Raw genomic sequence first — 25,494 nt, forward strand, 5'->3', positions numbered from 1 at the left:
CGCAGCTTATAGCAATGCCAGATCTTAACCCGCTGAGCAAGGCCAGAGATCTAACCTGCATCCTCAGGGACACCGTGTCAGGTTCTTAACCTGCCTTGCCACAAAAAGAACTCCCAGGGTTTTCAAAGAGGAGACCAAGTTTGAAAATGTTCCTCTATCCCTTGAGCATTTTTCCCTATGGGAGGCTCAAGACTGCTCAAGGCTTCCTAACTTTGAAAACAGATAATAGCAGGGCCTTAATATTCAGTAAATGAAGTATATGAATTGGAATTATCTATCTTTATAATGCGAATAATAATATAAACATTTAATATTTAATGGGAATTTTTAATTTTTTTTTTTTAATCTCTTCCTGAAGCTTGCAGAGTTCCTAGGCCAGGGATCAAACCCACACCATAGCAGTGACTCTAAGCCACAGTGGTGACAATGCTGGATCTTTAACCCACTGAGCCACTAGGGAACTTAGTGATAATTTCTTCAAATTTCTTTGCCTATACAAGTTGATTTTAGAACATGTCAAGAAGAGAAAATATGACAAGGATCACCTTTTCTTCTCCATCTCTCTCAAATGCTGACAATTGGAAGGGTTTAATAAAAAACAAAATTAAAAAGGAAAGGGGGATTTTGATTGTTTGTTTTGTTTTTGTTTTTTTAGGGCCACACCTGAGGCATATGGAAGTTCCCAGGCTAGAGGTAAAATTGGAGCTGCAGCTACAAGCCTGCATCACAGCCACAGCAACGCCAGATCCAAGCTGTGTCTGTGACCTAGGCCAAGGCTCACGGCAGCATTGGATACTTAACCCAGTGAATGAGGCCAGACAAACCCATGTCCTCATGGATACTAGTTGGGTTTGTTACTGCTGAGGCCACTACGGGAACCCTGGAAGGGGGATTATTGCAAAGCAGGGTAGCTAAAGCATTTAACTTTTAGGATTCTAATATTTTTGGGTAAAGCTATATATCTCTGATATGGTACCTAATTGCCACTTGATAATAGGGTTTAAAATTGTGTCCAGATTTATATTAAAATGTTAATAGTTAATCACTGAGTGAAGAGAGACCTGAGTTCAGTTCAGTAGGAGGCACCGTGTTTAGTTCTGGATCTACTGTTAAATATTTGTGCAATTTTGACCTCTTTGGGCTTCAGTCTCCTAAAAGGAACAATAGTAGGTATGATTATCTCAGGGCTCCTCCTTAACTCCAGATTATTTTCTATCTAGTTTAACCTTAATGTATGAAAAACAGATTCAACTTGCAGATTTGCAATGAAGTATAATCTCTTGATGAATCAAGACCTATACACTTGTGTGTATACAGACTTGTAATTTATAATTAGATGACACTGCATATGATAGATGGAGGTCACCACTCAGGTTAATTCAGATACAAAAATCCCCTTTCGTTCACCCTAGGAACAGTTGCTTTAACCTTGTCATTTCTTGTCTGTGTAGTCATAGATAAAAACTATGAGTATGTGGCTTTATTTGATGGGAAGTTCTTGGCAGTTAATACCCAAGGGTTTTTCCATAGTTTTTTTGTTATTGCTCTTTGGTTTGTGCGGGAGTTGAGTTCAATTTAGGGGCAGAACTTCCTTTCAGATCTCAGTGGATTTCACTCTTCTTTGCAGTGGCAGTAACTTTAAAAACCTCAGGAGGTACAATACTTTTCATCGATAGTAAAGGCATGTAATTGTGTGAATGTGAAGTCTTTTAAAATATAATTCGCATTCCTTTGTCATTTTAATCATATTTTATATTTCTGTGATAGCTAAAATAGAATAAAATAGATAATTTTATTTATCATACCATGGGTTTCGAGGCCTTACATGCTCTGGACTCTGCTTTAATCTCAGACCGTTCTCTAATGCCTTTGTTGTGCTTTAAATCAGACTTCCCTTCTTTCATCAGCGTGTCAAACATACTTCTGTCTTAGGTTGCACTTGTTTTTCTCCCTGCCTGGAACTCTTCTTCTGGAGCTTTGAGTGGAAGTTAAGGGGTGAGGAGTTATAATTCATACCTCAGTCCCAAGGTACCTCTTCATTGAGCCCTTTTGCTTACCACTCAATTTAAATTAATACCTCTACTGCCATAATTTTCTGTCATATCAACTTGTTTTGTTTTCTTCATGGCTCTGAGCATTATCTGATATGATTTATTTTTTGCTTATTTGACTGTCTTTCTGAGTTATAATAGTGCCATGAGAGCAGGGCCTTTGTATTCCATAGTAAATATTTGCTTGAAAACCATTTGAGTTCAGGTAGTAAGTCATGAATTGCAGCCTAATGATTAAAGTATTTTAAATGAAATCATCAGAAACTTCTAGGTTTGGCTTATAAGCAGTTCATTTGTGATTGATTTGAAACTCTCACCTAAGTTATAAAGAATAGTTTTTTTTTTATTTTAAAAATTTTTTACAGCAAGGAAAAGTGCTTTATGAGAAAGCTGGCAATCTGGATAGATGGTGGACTTATGTCCAGAGACCAACTCTGAAGATTCTGGTCAGCAATCATAATTTTTACAAAAAGGGGAAACAATATTAGTCATTAAGGCAAGAGATCAGATTCTTAGTCATTTTGCCATTGCCTGCAGACCTGCTGACTTCTCCCCATCTTCCTTGGGGTGCTGTCTTCCCTGGTCCACCTGCAATTGGATGTTCTCTTACCCACATGATCCACCTGCACATTTACTAAGGGGAAGCTAGGAGTAGAGGATCAGTCATTCTTTAACTACTTAATTGAAGAGTAGTTAATATATTGCTTCTGGTTGGACAGTGACTTTCATTGGTTACATACCTGTTAACCAAGAAGGGAAGTGTTATTAGCATGTTTTCATGCTATCAGCCTAGTCTATCATAAAGTTATCATCAGTTCAGACAAGAACCTATTCACATTTTGCCTTGCATGTAGATAAAGCAGGCAACTAATTTTTCACCAACCATTCTCAATGGACCATCCATGGCACTGAAATCCGAACCATTGGAGTGTCATGCTGTGTTATATTTCCCAAGGGCAAATAGCTTTCAGAGTACAAGAAGATTAGCACTTGTCAGTGAATAAGATTTACTAGTTGGTAGGAAGCATGGCGCAAGGTCTTAATGAAAGAAGCCATAGAAGTAATAAGACTTTATTGGAGGGCCAATGAGTGTGGTAATGCTTGGAAATACTGAAGATTCAGGTTCCCCGGGAATATAGTCTTTGGTGAGGGGCTCCAGTGGGAGAGAAAGGGAATGGTGGCATATGGCCTGAATAAATACACTGGAATAAAAGCCAAAACAAAGCCTCTATAGTGGCAGCTAAAGAGGAGATAGAAGTTTCTGGACAAAAAATTTATCCACTTCACAATTTGACATAGGCTTGCCCTTATTTTTGCCTTTTGGCCTAAATGCTCTAACTGTAACATAGCAACGTAATTTAGTACCTTATTAATGTAGATAGTATTCTCTGACCACTAAGCTCAGAGACCACAGGAAACTGTTTTCCATTCCTCATTCTTTCAAGGGTGTTTATAAGCCTAATTGAAGTTTTGGCACAGAGTTGAAAGGCCTTTTCCAGTGATAAGCCAGCAGGCATTGCTTATTCATCCCTGATAAATATCTAGGGATAGGTTGGTTTGCCAAATAGCATTAAGTTTGCCTATTCTACCTCCCCTATCCCCAGTACTTATTCAAGATTTATTGGCAAAATGGTAACTAGAATAGATTAAAAAATCAGAATATCAGAATAAGTTATAGAAGTTAATCACATTCATTCACCTTTTAAAAGTGGAAATGGAAATCTAGCGACACAATTGACTTTTGTTTGCATATACAGTGAAAAATCTATAACCTGGCATGCCCAAGTAAAAGGTGGGCTACATTCTATAAAAATCGTCATTTGTCCCCAAAAAAACAAAGATCCTTAAAACTGATATCCATACACTTCAGTTTTTTCTCTTCTTTAGTGATTTCAGGACACTTTACAAGCAAATAGTGTATGAATGAATGAACTATTATTTGAGACTGAAGCCAGTTTACAAATAGGAAAATGATCATTTAGTTTGCATGAATGCAAAGTCCAGCATTGTTCATCTTACTTCAGTTTGATTTTGGTATTTTCTTTCTCTTCCTTCCTTCCTTCCTTTTTAACATTCGTTCTTTTTTGTGTGTCTTTTTAGGGTGTTGCATATGGAAGTTCCCAGGCTAGGCGTTGAATTGGAGCTGTAGCTGCCAGCCTACGCCACAGCCACAGCAATGCTAGATCTCAGCTGTGTCTGCAACCTATACTGCAGCTTATGGCAGCGTCAGAACCTTAACCCACGGAACAAGGCCAGGGATCAAACCTGTGTCCTCGTAGATACTACTTGGGTTTGTTACTGCTGAACCACAATGCGAACTCCCTTATTTTGGTGTTGTCTATTCTCTAACTTCTAACTCCTTCCCCCACCTGCTCCCCCAACCCTACTCTCATCCAATGGGCCCTTAAGAAGAAATGTTTTTCTGGCCTATGACAGTAGACCTCAGATATGGCTCTAGAACCTGGAGGATAAACAAATGAGAGCTGGAGGCATAGGCGTTTCCTGAGAAATACTCCTGATTCTTTTGTGAAGACAGATTGGCACTGGGTGGGAAGTGGTGGGGAGGGATAAATTAAGAGTTTGGGATTAATGTATACATACTACTATAGTTGAAATAGATACCAACAAGGACCTACTGTATAGCACAGGTATTATATACTCAATATTTTGTAATAACCTATGAGGGAAAAGAATGTGAAAAAGTTACATGTTATTTATATATATAACTGAATCACTGTGCTGTATACCTGAAACTAACCCAACGCTATAAATCAATTGTACTTCAACAACCCCCCCCCCAAAAAAAAAACCCTAAAATCCCTTACACTTGGCATATTAGGGGAAGCTTACCGAGGAGGTAACACTTGGACTGAGGTTTGAAGGATACAGAAGAGACATTTAGATAATGAATGAAACAGGTGTACCAGGGAAGAATAACGTTGGAATAGGTCACAGTGTGATCTAGTGCTTGTAAATTGTCCTATATGGTGGAAGAGAAGACTTCCTATGGGACAGTGGCAGCAGAAAAAAGTTATTAGGAGCTAGGGAGGGGCTCCTTCATTAAGCATCCGGGGATAGGAGGCTAAAGCAAGGTCTTTTATATTGAAGGCTGTGGAGAGGTGATAAGAGCTGGAAATTAACATACTCCTTTTTTGTTTATAGGAACTATTCTGGCAGTTGTGTGGCAAATTAAATATGAGTGGATTTTAATACTGGGTGCGGAGAGATTTGTAAGGTAGATGTTGCTGTAACCCCAGGAAGGGGTGATGGGGTATATCCTGAGGCCGTGGGGAACCCATGATGAAGGCAGAGAGGCTTCAGGCCAGGATGATGGGCAGTTGGTGAATTGGGTACCATTCACTGAGAGGAGGCAGATGGAGTGATTAGAGAAGGCTGGGTCCTGTCTTGAGGGTGGGTTTTTTGAGGTGCCTGTGGGAATGGGGCAGACACTTGGTTTACAGATAGGGAGCTTAGCAGAAATATCTGGGCTGGAGAGAAGATTTATAAGCCATCACTTCACATGATATTTGAGGTATGAAAGCACACGAGGTCACCAATGGATGGGATGTCGAGTTTTATCTTAAAATGTAAGATAAAGGTAAGTTAGTTGAGTCTGTCTTTGCTCCTTTTACTCTGCAAAAGAATTCTTGAAAGCTGATGAGGTCAAAAGGCCACCTAAAGATACATACACCTAGATGCTTTCACGATGATATGCCTAGTGGGGATGGGGTGAAAGCTTTAGGGTACTGATTTCACTAGCTTTGTGTCTTTACGTTGGTATGCAAAACTATTTTTCTTTTGATAGTCATAACATACGTTCCAGCTTTATTATATTCTTGAATTATCTAAAAATATATTTTCTCATCCAACATTTACAGATGGTTTGGGATTGGCACATGCATGCTGGTGGCATATGGAATGATTGGCCAACAGGAGCCCGCTGTGTAGTACAGGAAACTCTATCCAGTATTCTGTGATAATCTATATGGGAGAAGAATCTGAAAAAGAATGGATGTCTGTATATTTATAACCGAATCATTTTGTTTTATAGCAGAAATTATCACAATCTTGTAAATCAACTGTACTCCAGTAAAACATTTAAAAAGATGAAGAAAATTTAGATTAATTAAAATATACCGTAACTCTGGTCATATATTAGAATATGTTAGAAATTAACTATAAGCGGAAAGTTACAAACAGGATATGATTGTCGGCCATCGGTGATGGGGATTGTCTTATTGTCAGGCTTCTGTATGGAGGGCTGGGTAATGCTGAGATAAGAAGTAGGGTCTTACCAGCAGCAATAGTCTTCTTGTTTATGTAAACTGAGCACCTGAGGTGCCAACTCTTTTTCTCCACTAAATACGGTATCTCTTAATTTTTTAAGAGGAAGCAGAAAAAGAGAGAAGCAAGAGATTTTCCCCCCATACCTTTTACTTTAATTTTTTAAATTGAAGTATAGTTGATTTACAGTGTTGTGTTAATTTCTGCTGAACAGTAAATTGGTTCAGTTATTTATATTTATATTTAATTTCTGCAGAGCAGTTTATTTCTGCTGAACAGCAAAGTGATTCAGTTAACTTAAAATTTTTAAAAAATATTTTTTTCCGTTATGGTTTATCGTAGGATGTTGGATGCAGTTCTCTGTGCTCTGCAGTAGGATCCTATTGATTATCCTCTTCAAGTATGTTAGCGTACCTTTGCTAACCCCACCCTCCTCTGACTTGGCAACCACAAATTTGTTCTGTGAATCTGTTTCTGTTCTGTAGAGAGGTTCTTCTGTGTCATTTTTTTAGATTCCACGTATAAGTGATATTGCATTCCCATACCTTTTCAGGGGCATGACTCAGGTGTCTTCGATCATAGCATTACTGCTTTGCACCGTATCAGGTTCTGTGCATCATTGTGAGTGCCCTAGAGTCTGAATGGCTGCTGCTGTCAGACAGGAAAGTAGTTTCCAAGCTTTATTTTCTGGAAAAGAATCTTAAATATCCTTTTACCCCATTCTGTGAACTGAGAGTAATTCAAACCATGGCCTGAGGGTAAGCCCCAAAGAGGTCAGATGTTAATGATTTATTAAATGATTGTGTTTTCTATCAGGATGTCCTCTTCACAGATAAGGAATAGTGTATTGTTTTCTGTGTTTGTCATGTGTTGTAAAGAGAATTTCTCTAGTATTGACATAACACTCATATTTCACATGATATAAGACCTCACAGAAAGGGCTGAATGAGGTTCTTTACTTCATTGGATAAGAAAAGTTTTTGACAGCTGTACAGTGTGGTTAACTAGCCCATAGTTTATGACCAGATCTGGCTTTGGAAAAGACCAGGAATGGGAGTTATAACATATGGAACTTATTTAGGAAGTAATTCTTAGCTATGACTAAGAGCCTGTGCTCAGATGCCTGGGAAGTTTAAAAGAAAATGTTTGCAAAATAAATCATATCTCTTGTTTGCTAAATTGTAGGACTTAGATAACTTTTGGGTACTTGCGGACTTCTGCGATTCTGCATTAAAGCTCTGAAGGTTTCTCTTAATCAATTTTTCCTGGTTTTATTTTTAACAACACTGTGATTCAATTCGTTGGTTTATTCGATTAAGGAATTATTTCTTTCAAAAGATTATTTTCTCTTTCCCCAGCCACTGGAGTTCCTTAAAATATTCACATTCAAGCAGTCACTACAAGGGTAGTTTATAGGAAAGATACTCTGTGTGTGTATATTAGCTTCTGGTGCTTTTTTTTCTTAACTGTAAAAGTCCCAATTACCATATTTCCTGTGTTTATTTATGTCAAGATAGCATGTGACATAAATGTCCCAAGTAAGTGTTGTACCAGGGAAAGTGAAGTAGGAAGAGCCAGTACTCTTATGGTTGTTTCTGAAAGAATACTCCATTTTTTCCTCACTTTCCAAACTTTAACTGGATAGAATTATATGGGGGAAATACTCCTATTTTAAGTTAATAATTGCAGTAATCTCTTCCTAATCTTCCCTATGTCTATGCTGAGTCTTACCTCACCATTACAGCATTACAACTTAGCATTTCGTCCGCCAAGAAAAGCATTATTATTCAACTTAGCTTGACTTTTTATCCCACACATAAATATGCCATCAGCACAATAGTGAAACTGTTTGCGGATGCAATAGAAAGTGTATATCATTTTCCAAAAAAATATTAGTAATAGAAAAAATAGTGTAACTACATTTCAGGGTTTAGAAATTAGAAAATAGGAAAATAATCATCTCATCACTCTAACGTTATAGCTCTTTTTTTTTTTTGGTTTTTCCTTTTTTAAATCATAGCCTTACTTATATTTCATATAACTTTATTTGGAGGCAAGACTAATTTTTGTTCCTGCAGTGTGTTCTTTCTCATCTGAGAATGTGTAATGTGGTATATAAAATACAGTGATTAGAAATACCAACTCTGGACTCAGACCTCTGGGTCCAGGATGTGGCTCTGCCACCTACCAGCTAAGTGTGACCGTGGGCCAATTACTTTGCCTCTTTGGGTCTCAGTTTCCTTAACTATAAAATGGGTAGTGTTGTATTTTTTTATGGAGCTGTTGTAAGGACTGAAGGTGAACTCCTTTGGCCCATAGTAGGTGTTCACAAACTACTGTTACATGGTTATTTGTTTTTTCATGGCTGAGATTTTTTTTCTAAAGATAATATTGATGAGCTTAGCTTAAAATTTCTATTATATACTTATAAAATGCTACCTATATTTTACAGCATATATCAGAGAACATTTTATAGAAATATTTTTCTTATATTCAAAAATAGTTTAGTTTCTTATGGGTAGGTCATCATCCTCAGTAATATTATAGGAAATACTATTTGTTACAGTAATTCATTGCAAGTAGCAATTATGGCTACTAGAAGTAACTTGATTCCTCAATTTAGCTGTAGTATGTTGAGTTTTCACTGTGGCGAAGCACTTTGCTAGGCAATGACAATTAAAAAATCAATAAGACATTATCTTTGGAGGGCTGGAAAGATGGACCTGTGAATAACCTACAGCATGAGTACTGTCATTCTTGTGAGCAAGAGATATTTATAGTCAACATTTTGTGATCATTCCTTCAGCATCCAGGTTCAGCTTCAGCATCTTTCTCAAGCCAGCAGTACAGAAACCTACTGTCACTCAAATAGACTTGTGAAGCTTAAATTGTTTTTATCATCGCTAAGGTTTGTTCAAAGTGTCACTCTGGAAGCCAGGAAGTCCAAAGTCCTTGCTTTGTGTAAAAGTAAGTTTGAGAGTAAAGAGGTCCAAATGAGTTGACTCTTTTGGGTATTGAGAAAGGCATACTAAATTGGAAATGCTAGAAGCCTACCAATACAAGTTTTGAAGAGATACCTTAATAATGAGATAAAAGGAATCTTGTATGGTTCGCACTCTTTTACCATTGTTTACAGCTTAGTGTTGGTGTTTAGCACTAAGCAATGATGTGCTGGTAAAAAGTTAACCTCCAGCAGTCAGGTTAGGGATGTGTGTACCTGTGTTTATGTGTTTAAAAGCATGATTTGTAATGCTGATTACCATCGTGTAAAAATCTCCACCTCAGCTGATTTCAACCCAGGTCACTAAGTGCAACTTAGGAAAAGATGCCACCTAATGGTTCCTGGAAACCACTGTGAACCTGCCCAATGAGCCTGTCGCAGCACTCCACTAGCCCGCAGCCCATCTTCCTAATTTTTCTCAATCTCTGCCTGTTTTGGTTAGGTCCTTTTGGCTTTATTTATATGCATCTCTATTCCTTTCTCGCTTCTTTTCTCTCCCCTCTCTCCTCCTCTTCCCTCCCAGCCCCTCACTGTTTTTGCAAAACTGTTGTAAGAAGTTTAAGAAATTGCTTTCTTAAGGTTTTAACAATCTGCCGTTACATAAATGCTGAGCAATTATGATTAAAATACATTAACATCTATCTGCTAAAATGTAATTGCTATAAATTAACTGTGAATCTCTGAATTTATTTAATGAATTTTCATTTATTTTATAAACTTGCAAAGACTATTAGAAGTTTTCTTAAACTCACAAATGAAGATTTTAAAAGATGAGTGATTCTCTCTTTCCAAAGATATTTTCAATAGTGAATACCAAGAAAGGTAGAGGAAAATCAGCAAGAAGAAATAGCATTAAAAGGGGAGGAGGAGGTAAACATTGAATTATATAAATTATCAATTCGTTGAAGCTTGCTTCCCCTGCCCTCCTAAAACCTCCTTGACCCCTCTGAGGTAGGGGATAAAATATAGCAAAAAGTCTTCTTGTGGCTCACCTCAGGTTTGCAGGGTTTCTGGTTTTTAAAATGGGGGAAGCTGGTGGAGGTCTATTTCCATCAGCACAAGGACACTGATATACATGGGAGAGCTGTGTTACAGGAAAATCTTTGTCCGTCACCTAGAGGCTTAACACACATAAGGGCATTATTGGAATGTAATAGCAATGCCATCAGAGACACACAAGTTCAGCAGATATTGGGGTTTCCTGGGAGTGTCTGAGTAGAGAACTGGCAGAAGTTCACCTGCCAGTTGAACTTGTACCTTTGTACAATGTTTTTACCTAGTCAAATGCAGGCGCTGTTATTTAACACATTGAAGCAACTGAGATTGCAGCATTTCTTTCTTTCTTCTTCTTTTTCTTTTTTTTTTGGGGGGGGGCTGTCTTTCTGTCTTTTTAGGGCCACACCCGTGGCGTATGGAGGTTCCCAGGCTAGAGGTCTAATCGGAGCTGTTGCCATGGCCTATGCCAGAGCCACAGCAACGCCAGATTCAAGCCACCTCTGTGACCTACACCACAGCTCACAATAACACCGGATCCTTAACCCACTAAGCAAGGCCAGGGATCGAACCTGCAACCTCACGGTTCCTAGTTGGATTCGTTTCCACTGTGCCACAACGGCAACTCCAATGGCATTTCTTATATTAATTGGAGCCTGTGTTCTCAAAGGTAGATTTAACTCAACATTTTCCTTGTATGACCTAAACGCATGTATTTTCCTAAATTTATTTTTTTTGGTCAAAATTAAAAGTATTTGTTACAATCAGCGTATGTCAAAATGTGTGAAGTGATTGTTTTAAGTAGACTTTAAGCTGTTAATTTTAATTTGACCCTTCACCTGTCTTGTTATTTACAGCTGAAATACTTTGAGCTTCTCTTTTGCTGCTGTTTTTTCTTTAAAGCCTCCATTATTATAGTTATAAATGAACAGGCAGTAATCAGGATGGCAGTGAGTAGACACAAGTTTGTGAGGAGACAGTACGTTATAGTTATATCTGTTGTTCTCAAATTTTTTTTTTTTTTTTCCACAGTGCTCGAATGCTTCAAAAGTATTCTTAGCTCAGCCTCCTCTTAGAGATTGCTGGCTAAGAGGCAATAAAGCAAAAGTAGTTTAAGAACAGCAAAAAAGCTGAGAAAAATAACTTACCTTTCTAGTCCAAATAACTCAGAATTCCAGGAAATTCATTTGGTACAACCTAGAGTTATGCCATTATTAGATTATTAGATCACAGTGAATTCATGACATTTTGGGGATTTGCCCCCTTTCCACTTTCTCTACTAGATTCTGTGAAAATGGTCAATTCCTTCTTGGATGAATGCCCTTCCCCTCCCTCTTCTTGTGAGTATAGATGATTTTATTAAAAAATAGCTAACTTTACTTGGGGTTGTATTCAGGACAGTCATAAGCTCTAGAAGCAGAGAGGTTTGCTTGCTATTTGGCGTAGTAACAACTCTGTTCCCTTTGAGAAGCCTGACAGCCAGTATGTGCTGGTGAGTCTTCACTCTTTTATATAAAACTTGAGTAGCAACTTCCTAAGTCATTTTAAAAAACAATATATGTATTATAATTGACTTACTCAGAAGAATGAATTTAATAGGAAGCAAGTACAACTTTGCATTAATAAATGTCTTATTATACATAAAAATAAAAAATTAATTTTTGAAACAGTCTATGAGATAAAAGCATATTATCATCTTCGTTCTGTAGAAAGGGAAACAGGTATGGAGAACTTGAATGATTTGACCAAGATTGCTCAGTTTTCAGGGGATAATTCAAGAACTAAATACAAACCCATGTACTCTCCTGGAGATTATATTGTTGCTTCTGAAATAAAAGATGGGATTCATATAGCATCATTCTCCAAAAATTTAATTTTTTCCCTAAGTATATTCTGATAAGTATTATTACTAGTAAAAGTAAAGGTGAAAGTAATATTAAATGTAAGTGAGTTGGATCTAATAGGTGCATTCCATTGAAGTAGGATTCATAATGGAACACCGAGTTAATAATTAGAGTCAAACCATTCAATATTGAAGTACTGTGACATTCAAGTAGAAATTAATGGATTACTGTGGTACCCAGGTAGCCTTACATTTTTTTTCTTTTTGAAGATGAAGACGTGGTGTTACAGAGTATTTCATATACATTAAAGGATGTAAAGTAAAATACATTTAGTTTTGAATTCACATTACTTATTACATGAAAGTCTTGTTCCTATGTCTGTTTTCCACAGCTTCTGTGAGATTTGGCTTTTGAGTTCCAGTTTAGAAGAGCCATGGGTTCCCTGACTTAGAGGACTGTCTCTTAGGAGGTTGTAGGGAGTTAACTCGACCAGTATCTAGGAGTGAGACACAGGCCTAGATCTAGATGACTTGCCAGAGCTTCATGCTGGGGAACTGTTTTGGAGGGGGGAACAGGGCAGGGATTGGAACAGGCAGAGGAGAGATCCTTGCCTGTAATCCCAAATTAGGATTCTGATCTGATTTTCCTAGTTGCAAATACCAATGGGAAAATCATCCAGTCTTACCTCAGAGGCTCTTTATAGGTATCTTCCACATGGATTGTGTTCAGTCTGCTCGCTATTACATGCCTTCGTGATTGGTCCACTTTGTGAGGGTTGGCTGTGATAGGAATCTCAACAGGAAGTTGTTTTTGGAATGAGCTACCTCGTCTGTGTGTTATTTCTGTATTTGTTTACAGAAATAAATAGCTTGGTCTCTTGTAGCCTTCTCAGTTGCGTTTGATAGCACTGCAGAGTATCATTACATCTTCTCTTCAAAACCGGAAACCTTTCAGAGCTTTAGTAGTTTGAGGTAGAGAATTATAATCTTACATCCTAGTAGGACACTATAAACAGTGATAGCGGTGAGTTGTGTCTGGTATACTCATCTAACCAAAACCTGGAAAGGGGAGGGAAAGTAAAAGTCTAAGAAGAATTGCCTTTGAATTTATTTTATTTTATTCCATCACTACTCACTTTGTTGGACAAACGAGTTATGATTAAGATTCTCAGCAGTGAAAAGCAAGCATTGAAAATTCCTATAGGATAACGCTTGAAAATTCATGGTCTATAGAAAATTATGATTCATGTATACTTGGAGAAAAAAACCCAAACATGTTTGGATAATCATTCTTCTAACCACAGAAAAACATTTCTATCCATTACTTTTGAGTGATTTATGAGCACTCCCTTGTGGCTGTTTATTAGAACCGCTTGAAATAGCAAAAGAAAAGCAACAGGAAGCTTAATTGCCTGGTTTAATGTAACACAACCACAGTTAAAGTGTGTCTAACCAATAAATGCAGTACTATAAAGTCTTACCCATTATCAGATTTGTTTCTCTATTGCAGAAAATAAGTGAAAAAGCTGGTAATTACTTTTGAATTTTAAAACGGACCAATATCTATAAAAATAAGTGTTTAAACCCAAAGTTTAAGGAATGGTTAAGACTTTTAAAATAGTTAATAGTGCCTTCATTACTAAAATAAGACCCTTTCAAGAATTTATATTATCAATATCTAGGGAGAGCATTAAAATTGCTTTTGTATTTTTCCTAAATCCTCTTAGTAAGGTCATGCAAAGTAACACATTCCACAGATATTATGGAAGCTTGAATCTCCTGAACTCTGTGACTTGATTCCCATCACTGCTCCCCACCCCCCAGTATTACCTTCTAGAAGGAGTTTTATCAAGCCTCTTGCAGAAATCTGGGGAGAAAGAGTTCCATGTGAGCCAGAATTCCACTTTTCTAGATTCTTTTTCAACCTTGTGAAAGTTTAGTCACCTGAGTTGCAACCCTGGTTCACATTTTTAATTATGGTTTTTTGGTATTTCATGTTATTTTCCTTTATTCATTAGTAACAGTCACTCTTTTAAACCTACCAGAAATTTAAATACTTTCTATATTTCGCACTTGGATTACTTCAGAATTGAAGAATTTCATACATGTGATTGACCTGTGTGTGGGGATGAAAAGTATGCGTTCCCTGAGGGGGTATAAAAAGAGGAGGGTCAGAAGCAGCCAAATCAGGTTATAAATCCACAAATCCACTTTGTGCCCTTGGAGTGTTGGCATTTCCATTTTGATTTCTTGAATTTAGATTCACATATTGTGAACAGCAGCCCATCACCTGCATACAAAAGAAGCATCATAGTTCAGATGTAAAACCACACATATGTTATTATGGTTTTTGGAAAAATTTAGGTTCCTAGTCATTTACCACTGTAGATGGGTGTTCTTAATGGTTCTCTGTTCTTTTAAATTAATTTGGATTTGTTTCTGCCTTTTGAATAACTACATTTTAGTCATCTTGGGAAATTCTAAGACTGCTTAGGAAGGTTCTGAACACACAGTTGACATTGTGAATTCTGTGAAGAAATGAATATTTATCGAAAGCCTGCCTATGCCAAATCTATGCGTTAGTTTAAAATTACATATATTTTTCCTTTAATTTTTATGAAAACCTTAAGAAGTATAGGGATAGAGACATCGAGTCTTAGCAGTTTAGGTGCTGAGATTCAAAATGGAAAGGGCCTAACTTTAATACTCATATTCTCAATGTATTCCAGATGAGTTTTAGGTTTTAAACTTCATTACTCATATAAAATCGACTTTAATCTCAATACTGTGAAGGGCTTAGCATAGTACTTGGCACGCAGTAAACACTCAACAAATCATATCTCTTGTTATCTCTGCCACTCCATTGGGGATTTTTCTCCCTGTTCATTTTTTTTCTGCTTAGTACCTCTGGAACTTATTTTTTGTTCCTTCAGTTTCACATGAATAGAATGAGAGTAGGGGGAGGAAAGAGAAAAAATGAAGCAGCCCCCCCCCCCCGAAAAAATGAAAAAATGTGAAAGAAATAGAGATAAGAAGTAACGCTTGCCCATAGGGTAATTTGTTCATTACCACATTTGGTTTGTTAGAGTCTCAGGTTTCGTTTATTCCCAGGTTGTATTTATGTAACAGCCACATAAGGGTTGTGACAGAGATTTAAACTATTGGATGTGAATGTGAGTACTAGTGTCTTTGTGTATAGATCCCTTGTCCACTCTCTTCTAATCTTTCCCTTCCTAGTAATAACCCATTTCATTCATATTGATCAGTTCCGTCATTTTGAGGTGGGATACTAAAATATTTCTTTGAGTTTTCCCATGGCATCAAACGTAATGGGTCCAAAGTGAAATCCATTGTCTTTATTTTTTCTCTATCAAACATATTCCAACTTGATTTACACAGGTTCTTTTTTGTTTGTTTGTTTTTACTGTCTTTTTTAAATTAAATTTATTTTTCATTAAGGTGTAATTAATTTACAGTGTAGAGCCAATTTCTGTTGTATAACAGAGTTACCCAGTCATAAACATATATATGTGTGTGTGTGTATCTGCCTTCTTTTTTTTGTATTATCTTCCATTATGGTCTGTTACAAAAGACTGCATATAGTTCCCTTTTCTATACAGTAGGACCTCATTGCTTATCCATTCTAAATGTAATAGTTTACATCTACAAGCCCTAAACTCCCCATCCATCCCACTTCTTCTCCTCTCACCCTTGGCAACCACAAGTCTGTTCTCTAAGTCCATGAGTCTGTTTCTCTGTCTACCCAGATTCTTAACATGATGCCCAAGTTCTGGTGCCCGAGGCAGAAAACTTAGTGTCACCTTTGATTCCTCTCCTTCTGGTTCTTTTCATGTTTGCAAAAAAAATAAACAACAACAAAAAAATACAAACAAAAACCCTGCCTCTGAATTTCCCTGCAATTCCCATCTGTCAGCACCTTAGGCACCTGATCAAGTTATCACGTCAAACTTGTGTTCTTCTTCCCACTTCTGGGCATCTATCCAGAGAAAACCATGACTCAAAGACTCATGTACTCCAATGTTCATTGCAGCATTATGTGCAATAGCCAAGACATGGAAACAGCCTAAATGTTCATCGACAGAGGAGTGGATAAAGAAAATGTGGTACATATACACAGTGTAATATTACCCAGCCATTAAAAGGAACAAAATAACGGCATTTGCAGCAACATGGATGGACCTAGAAATTATCATGCTAAGTGAAGTCAGTCAGACAATGAGACACCAATATCAAATGTTATCACTTACATGTGGAATCTAAAACAGGGACACAATGAACTTCTTTGCAGAACAGATACTGACCCACAGATTTTGAAAAACTTATAGTTTCCAAATGAGACAGGTTGGGAGGTGGGGGGAGGCACTGAAGGTTTGGGATGGAAATGCTGTAAAATTCGGTTGTGATGATTGTTGTACACCTATGAAGGTAATAAAATTCATTGAGTAATTTAAAAAATTTAAAGAACAGAGGAAAAAAAAACTTGTGTTCTTCTTTCAGCCGGTGTATCTTGTCTTTATCTTGTCATTCTTAAAATATACCTCATATTACTTCCTAGAACAAGTTTTTACATTAATCCTCTTTTTAGAAACCAATAGTGATTCCATGTTCAGGCTGCTTTGCCTAGATTACGGGTATTCTTTCCTTACTTATTCCAATTAAGTTTTCTGTTAATAATGTACATTCTGTTCTACAGTTAGATAATGTTATTAGTTAATGTCATGGAGCTTGCTCTGTGCCAAAACCGTTCAACCTACTTAATATTCATTGTGCCATCCCCATTTTTAAAAAGTTAACTGAAGGCTTGTAACTTGGTCAGTACACTCACAATTGGCATGGACTCATAACGAGCATTTAATAAATGCTTCTTTTTCCCACACTACACTCTTCCTTCCCACATGCCTTGCTTAATTCTACCCCCTGGCTTTTTTCATGGTGTTCCTGTTCCTAGGATTTTTTTTTTTCTCGTTGCTGGATCTAATTCACATCCACTTCCAATTCACATCCACGATCCAAATACTACCTTCACTTATTTAGTTCTCATCGATCTTTCCTGTTGTCAAATCCTGATGTATTTATGAGGGATTCTGCATAGTTTATTATGTAACTATTCTCCATGTCATCAGTTTTGTCTCAGTTGTTCCAAAAAATTTAGCAGGACTTTATGAGCATTAAATACTTGTTGAATGAATAATTCCTTGCACCCCCTCTTCTCAAGTACAGATCAGCTTTTCTGGAAGTTTAGCCTGTGCCTTACTTTTTTCCCTTCCCCACCCAGCTCAGCAGTGTGCTTGGCACATATATAAATACCTTGTGATTGAGTGTAGGAAAGTCTAGGCCATCTGTCTTTTGTGACTTTCATGGGAAAAATCTTCTCATAATTTGCACATAGATACACTGTAACCGAAAGGGTGGTACAGTAGATGCAGATATTGAAGTGTGCCAAGTATATAATTACAGAATGAGATGCATTTTCTATGTTTATTTGAATATATTAAAAGCTATAAATCTTAAGTACTTGCTAGATCTAAGACACTGCTAAATATTTTGCATTCATTATCTTAGTCCTTAAACCAAGTTGTTTAATAGATGATGCGGCTGATGCTCAGAATGGTTAAATAGCAGCTCATAAGCAAGAGAACCAGGTGTAAACTCAGACATTCTTGATCTTCAGTGTACCTAAGTACACTTCTACACTTATATGTACTTAATTGCTATGCCACATATCTTCTTATTCAACATCATTGCTGGAGTTTTCACCACTTGTTAAAATATCTCCCTGTTTTAAGTGCATTAACTTTAAATACAGTAGATCATGCTTGTTTCTAGCATAAAGTAAACATTCAGTAAATGTTAGCCTTTATTGCTATTTTCCCAAATTGCACTAAAGTGTCTCTGATACCTTATTTCCCCTTGGGCAGTCTTTAAAGGCAGAAATATGTGTGTGTGTGTGGTGTGTGTGTGTGTGTGTGTGTGTTTAAATGTATTTGGGGTTTCATGAGGGCAAAGAGTAAGATTTAGAGTGAGAATTAAAAGTGAGCTACTTTGCTCCTGTTCGCAGTCATCTCTCTGTAGTCAGTGCCTCCACAGTGTATCTGGAGGATGCCTATCTGAGCTCATAAATGGGAAGTAGGTGATGTCAGGTGTCTGTAGTGGGTCTCAGTGTGTTGGAAAGGATTTCAAGTATTGATTTACTTTGTATGTTGTCACAACAGGGGATTTAAGGTCCTCTTTTCAAGATGTCATCTTGTTTTTCTGAAAATTGGGGAATGACAGAATCATGGAAGGCATCACTACCATAGGTTTTGTGTTTGTGTATATTATCCGTGTGTATTTAGATTGTGGAATTTAATAACTAAAACTTGACTAGAGAATAACCATTTTTTGTGAAAATAAGTGAAAGTAAAACACTTTTATTGACATTTTAAAATCTTGGTATAATTTCATACTTGCAAAATAGTTTTAAGAAGAATAAGGGACTCATATAGGCTTCAGCCTATTTTAAAACAGAGTGACCTGTTTCAGAAATAATTTTTTTCTTTTTATCTTAGCATTTGCTAATTATGCAGTAGGTCATGTTATTATAACAGTGGCAGGATGAATGATAATCTTTGTTAACTGAGCCTCCTTTTCTCCCCTCAGCTTTACTGAGATATAACTGACATAACATTGTGTAAGTTTAAAGTGTACATGCTGATTTGATACATTTATGTATTGCAAAATGATCACCACCAAAACATTAGCTAATATCTCTATCTTGTCACATCATTACCATTTCTTTTTCTGGTGAGAACATTTAAGATCCTATGTTTAATTTTAATGTTTTCTAAATTTTTTTTTTAAATCAAGATTTCCTTCCAGCATAATACTTTCCTTAGAAATGTCTGTCTCCTTGCATCTTGTTGTCGCCGCCTGCCTTGAGACCTCTCACACTATTTTTACAGGTTGATTTATCTATTTTAAAGTTTAGGTGAATCCCAATTTGGAGTTTTGGACTAAAACACTGTTCATTGAAATGAAATCAGGTACTGTTTAAAATGGGATTGGAAATATGAGAACATTCAGGCAAATCCCAAGTGTAAGGAATCTAATTAAATAGGGGGGAAATGAGCCTTATTTTATGTTGCAGCTGTAGAATTATAACATTCTAGTGGTAAGATAGAAGAGCTTTTATATGGTTCAATTTAAAAATGATACTTGAACTGACTGCATGAAACCAGTATAATTAAAGGTGTTTTAAAATTTAATATGTGATGTGGTGTTTCTTAGTTAAATTTTAGAATATGAAATTTAAATATTTAAACTAAGATCTCACTGTGTGTGCTTGTTTTCACATTATTCACATTATTCATATTATTGTTAGGATCAAGTGAAATAATTTGTGAGAACAATTTAATTATAAAGTAGAAAAAGACTATACAACATGAGGTATTTTTATTTCATTTAAAGAAGCAAGGAAGAACAAAAGGTGTTTAAGTTGAAAAAATGTATCTTTTTTCACTGTTTGCATGAATTATACAGAATTTAATGTATTTGCATTTTTAATTTCAGATTCAAAATGCCAATGATGTATTAATTGCGCCACTTGAGAAATTTCGCAAAGAACAAATAGGTGCAGCAAAAGTAAGTGTTACATTTTATTTTTCTCCTGATAGTTAAAGATGACAGCCATAATTTCAAATGTTAACATTTTTGGAATTAGAACGACCTTTTAAAAAATTCTGTACATCATTTAAAATTTTTGCATAGAGCCTATTACAAAGACTGAAATTCTATTTTTTTTTTTTTTTTTTTTGCCACACACATACGATGTGAAAGTTCCAGGCCAGGGATTGAACCTGCACTGCAGTTGCAGCTGTGTCACAGCTGCAGCAATGCTGGATCCTTAACCTGCTGTGCCACATGGGAACTCCAAGACTGGAATTCTTTTAAACATAATGCTGTTATTCTTCTACTGAATAGAGAAAAAGTCAGTATAAGAGTTCCTCCCATCCCAACAATGATAGGAAATTAACTGTTTTAAGGGTGGTGAACTTATGATAAGACTATGAGGAGTACCTATATAAAATACAAATTAGGGACAAGGTATGTATATTGAAATTGAAGCAATAATTATAAAATGTATTAGTTTTTGTATTTTTATTATTGATAAAATATGCGTTTGTGGAAGACTTTAGATATCTTTGTCAAGCCTTTGCATTAATGTTTAATTGGTTAGGGACCAATTAAAATTTCCCAGAGCCTAAAAAATTCTGAAATTTACTTGCATTCTCTTTCTTAGATCCATGTTACCAATTTTCTCAACATCATGAAGGCTATACTTCATGATGGGGTTTCTGAAACAGAACTCATCGTCTGTCATACTTCCTCCACCCTCTGTCTGTTTTGGTTTTCCATTTAGTCAATGACATAGCCCTTCCTGCTTTAAGCGATGCTTTTCATTCTCCTACAGAAATATTTCTCTTCCTTTCCTCCTCCCTTCTGTCTGAAATATTGAAATAGCCTACTAGTTGGTCTCCGCACCCCCATCTTTATTAAAAAAAAAAGTTTTTGCCATCTTTAACTATCATTCTTCAATGATGAAAACCTTCCGTGGTTGTCTTTGAGAAAGACAGTTTAGTCTTGATAATGAAAGCTTTCCACAATGTGGGCATTTTCTACATTTCATTATACCTTCTTCATCTGGCACAGTTGTCTGTTCAATAGTCTCTGTAAATACCCTGACCTTATTCATGGCTTTGCTCAAACTTTTCTCCTTCTTGGAATATTTCTTACCCTTAACTTATTAAAGTCTTTCTCTCCTTGGCTTAATTATATCCTAGTACCAGAAAGAAGCCTTCCTTATATGGGTCTTTCCTCATATATCTGTTTCCGCTCCTTGATTTTTTTTTTCTGCAAAAATTCAAGTAGTCCTTATGCTGATTTCCTATAAAAAGATACCACAGTCTTCCTTGAATTAAAGTTTTAAGTGCTTTTTGTTTGTTAGTTTTTGTTTTTGTTTTTTAGGGCCACACCCACAGCATATGGATGTTCCCAGGTTAGGGTTTGAATCAGAGCTGTAGCTGCTGGCCTACACCACAGCCACAGCAAGGCAGAATCCAAGCTTCTTCTGTGACCTACACCATAGCTCACAGCAGTGCTGGATCCTTGACCCACTGAGCGAGGCCAGGGATTAAACCTGTGTCCTCATGGATACTAGTCAGGTTTGTTACTGCTGAGCCACCACAGGAACTGCCTATGTGCATTTCTTCACCAATTATGAGCTGCTATCAAGTCAAGGACTAAACCAGAACCATTTTTGTATTAATTAATTCAGCAAACACTTATCATTATCATGGTTGGCCTACTTGTGGCAAGTATGGTCTTTGATAAGTTGTAAACAAGACAGACAAGCTCCCTGCGCTTGTGTCCTTTATTATCTTTTGTATATTTACAAATGCACTGAGGATTGTGATACAAAAGTGCAAGGGGCTTTGTGAGAGTATAATTAATGAAACTGACCTTGTCCAGAGAGCCAAGCAATGTCTTCTGGAGGAAGTGTTGGTTAAGCAGAGAACTAAATGATGAGAAAGAAATAGCTAGAAATGAAAACACAGGAACAGGAAGGGAGGAACTTTTTTTTTTAACATTCTCAAAGAGGGAACTGAGTAGGTATCTTGAAGAGGAAAAGAGCATGGCATTTTATTTTAATTAATTTATTGATTGATTTTTAGGGCTGTGTCTTGGCATATGGAAGTTCCCAGGCTAGGGACCGAGTCAGAGCTGTAGGGGCCAGTCTATGCCACAGCCAAAGCAACATGGGCTCCAAGTAGTGTCTGTGACCTACGCTACAGCTCACAGCAACGCTGGATCCTTAACTCACTGAGTGAGGCCAGGGATTGAACCAGCATCCTCATGGATACCAGTTAGGCTTGTTACCCTTGAGCCGCAAGGGGAACATCTGCGCCTGGCATTTTAGAGGAAGAAGTTTAATGTGTTTGAAATATAGAGGAACATGGGGACAGAGGACATATGAACAGCTTTATTAGTGGTTCACAGTATTTTACTCTTATTCTCTTTTAGTCTTATTCACTGATAACATAAAGAAAAGTTGTAGTTAAAGGAGTTATTATACATGTAATTTAAAATATCACTCTAGTTGCGTGTCATGCACAGATTGGAGGAGGCAGGACTTCTGGAGGGAAAAACCAGTGTGGGGGTTTGGGGTAGAGGTAGGTACTGTATTTCAGAGGCAAAATGGAAAGGGTAGGAAATGGGTTACATATTGGGAAGTGAGCAACAAGACATTTCAGGGATGGGTTCTAAAAGTTGGGTGTTTTTGGAACCACTTACTGAGATAGGCAACATTTATGTTCAGATGGCAGAGATGGTGCATTTGGCCTTTAGAATGAATCGAGGTTTCTCAGAGACATCCACCTGGAGATGGTGAGTTGGCAGGTGCTTGTTCAGATATGAATTAGAAATATGTTTAGGAATTGTCCTCTAGGTGATAATTTACATCAAGAAGATGGATTAGAGTGAAAAGAATAGAGTGAGAAGAGGACCTAGATTCTGTACAATCTGAGAAGTCTCAACATTTGATGTTTGAGGAGAAAAAAACAAGACAGGTAAAGAGGTTGAGAAAGAAGAAGCAGAAGGAAGAAAATACAAGAATGAGGTGTTCCAGAGCAAGAAAATGTCTTTTCAAGAATAATAATAGTTGATCTTTCTTGACATCTATGCTATAGGGGTCTTTACTGAGCTATTACTTCTGTGACCTAATTCAATCCTCACAAGAAACTTGTGCAGTGAATACACTGTTATGCAGCTTTATAATGAGGAAAGTGATGAGATCTCTTGCATGCACCAGGTCACAGAGCTGGGAAGTTTGGCTGTGGATCTGATAACAAGCCATTTTTGTTTTCATTTTTGACCACCCCGTGGCATATGGAGGTCCAAGCCAGGGATCAGATCCAAGCTGCAGTTGTGACCTACGCCACAGCTGTGGCAACACTGGATCCTCAACTAATTGTTCCAGGCCAGGGGATTGAACCTGCGTCCCAGCATTGCAGAGACAGCACCAATCCCCTTGTGCCACAGCAGGAACTCCTCATCAATGATATTTTTATAAAGTTAAAAAACTTTCTGAAGAATTCTTTCTCCCGTACAGAATGTTCCAAGGTTTTTCTCATTTAAAATAGTGCTTCTCATGTTTATAGATGCTTGCTAGCCACAGTTGCAGTCGCATGAGCAATTACACCGATTTTGTTTTTTAAATATCTCAGTTGTTGGGCAGATCAGCTGGGAGCACACAATAGCCTACTACAACCTTGCATACTTCTTGTGAGGTTACACCTGTAGTTGAATTAATTCAAATGACGTCTTGAGCATAAATATGGTTGCACTGGGCCTCATGGTGGTGGTGATTCTATGTATTTGATTAGGCTGATAGCCCTTGTGCTATATTGTTTCTAAGCTACCAAGTAATCCTTAGTACAGTGAATAAAAGCAGGTATTCTCATCTCTAGTATGCATGAAGGTCCATTTTCTTTTCTTCTGGTATTGTGGGAACACCTTGGCAGAAATAAAAATCTTGATGCTGTTGATTTTATTTTCTATCACTTTACTTCGTGTTTTACTCACTTGGTATTTTCTTACTTGGTAAATCAACTTAATTCTATAAATGAGATTGTGGCACTTTTCAGTTTTGATGGTGGATGGTTCCCACAGGTACTTTCAGGCTGATGAGCCAGCTGGAACATAAGTGTCAGTTTGGGGTAGAACCTTCCACTGCAGTCAGGACCTCCTCAGCTTGGTCCAAGTGGAAAACACTGAGTCAAAGCAGCCCTCTCCTTCAACCAGATATCCTATTTAACTGAAGTGGATAAAGTCCATGGACTCCAAACATTTCCTCTGTTGTGTGTTTTTATGGAGCTTCGAGACACCTGATACTTTGCTGTGGAAGGCGAGGCCTTAAGTGAGTTACACTTGTGGGGGAAAAAAAATCTGTAAGAGACATGAGACAAGATTAATGATGGGGTTGTTGACCTGAAGGACAGAGGAGATGGGACCTGATTTGTGAATAGCTGAAGATTAGAGGAATTATCTATAAACACTTGTCAAGAATGTATTTACTTAAAGGTTCTTAGTTTGAGGGTACATGCAGAATGGAATTGTACTGCAGGCCTGACCTATTACATGGGTCAGAATACAGAATTGAATGTTTGGTTTCTTTAATTCATCTCCCGATACACTGCTGTTTAAATTCTAGAAATGAGGGGAAGGTAGATACTCCAACGATTAATGCCAGCTAAAATTTCCACAGTATGAATATATCTAGAGAAGCATTATTATAGAGCAAAATGAGTTATAACTAATTTTCACACTTTTTGTATGAATTGATCACTGTGTTTCATCATATTGGAAGTGTCTGCCTTGCCTCCAGGGAGGATCAGTTGTCCAGTCATAGCTGCACTTTACACTTGTTTGTACATGAGCTGGCTAACTGCACAACATGGGTAGAACTTCATATCTGAGTTCCTAATCACAGACAAATGCATTAGAGATAAATATGCATGTGTACACATGTATACACCCATACTGTTATGTATTTAAAAGATGGAACTGGCTGTCAGGAGGTCAGTGGCTCATTTTCCACATGTAAACAGACTGAACAGCTAGTTGGGGGCACCGTGAAGACCAGAACTCACTTCCTCAGACCAGCAGTCTTTTGACACCTCCATGCTGCTTCTTCTCCATGCTGCTTCTTAGAATACACTTTTATGAAATAGTTTTTTTTTCTCTACCTTTAGCATACAAAGATTTCATGTGAAATATAAAAATGTTGCAGTAATCCCATACTTGCCCACTTTGAATCAAGTGTAGTTAATATAGCTCCCTTGATTTAAAAACTCCTCAGCACACAGTAGGCAGCTAACACTGGCTGGTTTTATTAGATCAAAGAGACTTGAGAAATAAGTCCCCATAAACATTAAAAGGTGCATTTTCATTTCTATGGGAAATGTTTTTAAGATTGCCGTTTGTTTTCAATTAGACCTTACTGGAAATCATGTGAACATTCTCCATGGTTTTAAAACAAAGTAAATCATATAATATTAGTCATGTAAGAACAGACTTGATTTTTTTTTTAACGTTGATTTCATACTGAAGACAATAGTAGAAGTGGATAATTCTTGTTCCTTTGCTCTGTCCACAGTAAAGTTTGGTTCTATCTCTGAACAAAACTTTTTTTAAAAAAAAGTTTAAAAATAGTAAGTTGAGCAGGTAGTACCTAAAAATTGGTGGAGAATTATCACTGTTAATTC

General features: G+C 37.0%; 1 protein-coding gene across 1 annotated transcript in view; it reads left to right on the forward strand.

Annotated features, from left to right (window-relative positions):
• The window catches only part of ARHGAP42 (Rho GTPase activating protein 42), a 279,145-nt gene that overhangs the window by 131,908 nt on the left and 121,743 nt on the right, over positions 1 to 25,494 (forward strand). The window contains exon 4 of the mRNA XM_021062699.1: positions 19,742 to 19,813. Within this exon, the coding sequence (XP_020918358.1) occupies positions 19,742 to 19,813 (72 nt within the window). The remainder of the gene's footprint in view (positions 1 to 19,741; positions 19,814 to 25,494) is intronic.

This window comes from Sus scrofa, chromosome 9 (assembly GCF_000003025.6).
Source record: "Sus scrofa isolate TJ Tabasco breed Duroc chromosome 9, Sscrofa11.1, whole genome shotgun sequence".
In the NCBI taxonomy this organism is placed as follows: domain Eukaryota; kingdom Metazoa; phylum Chordata; class Mammalia; order Artiodactyla; family Suidae; genus Sus; species Sus scrofa.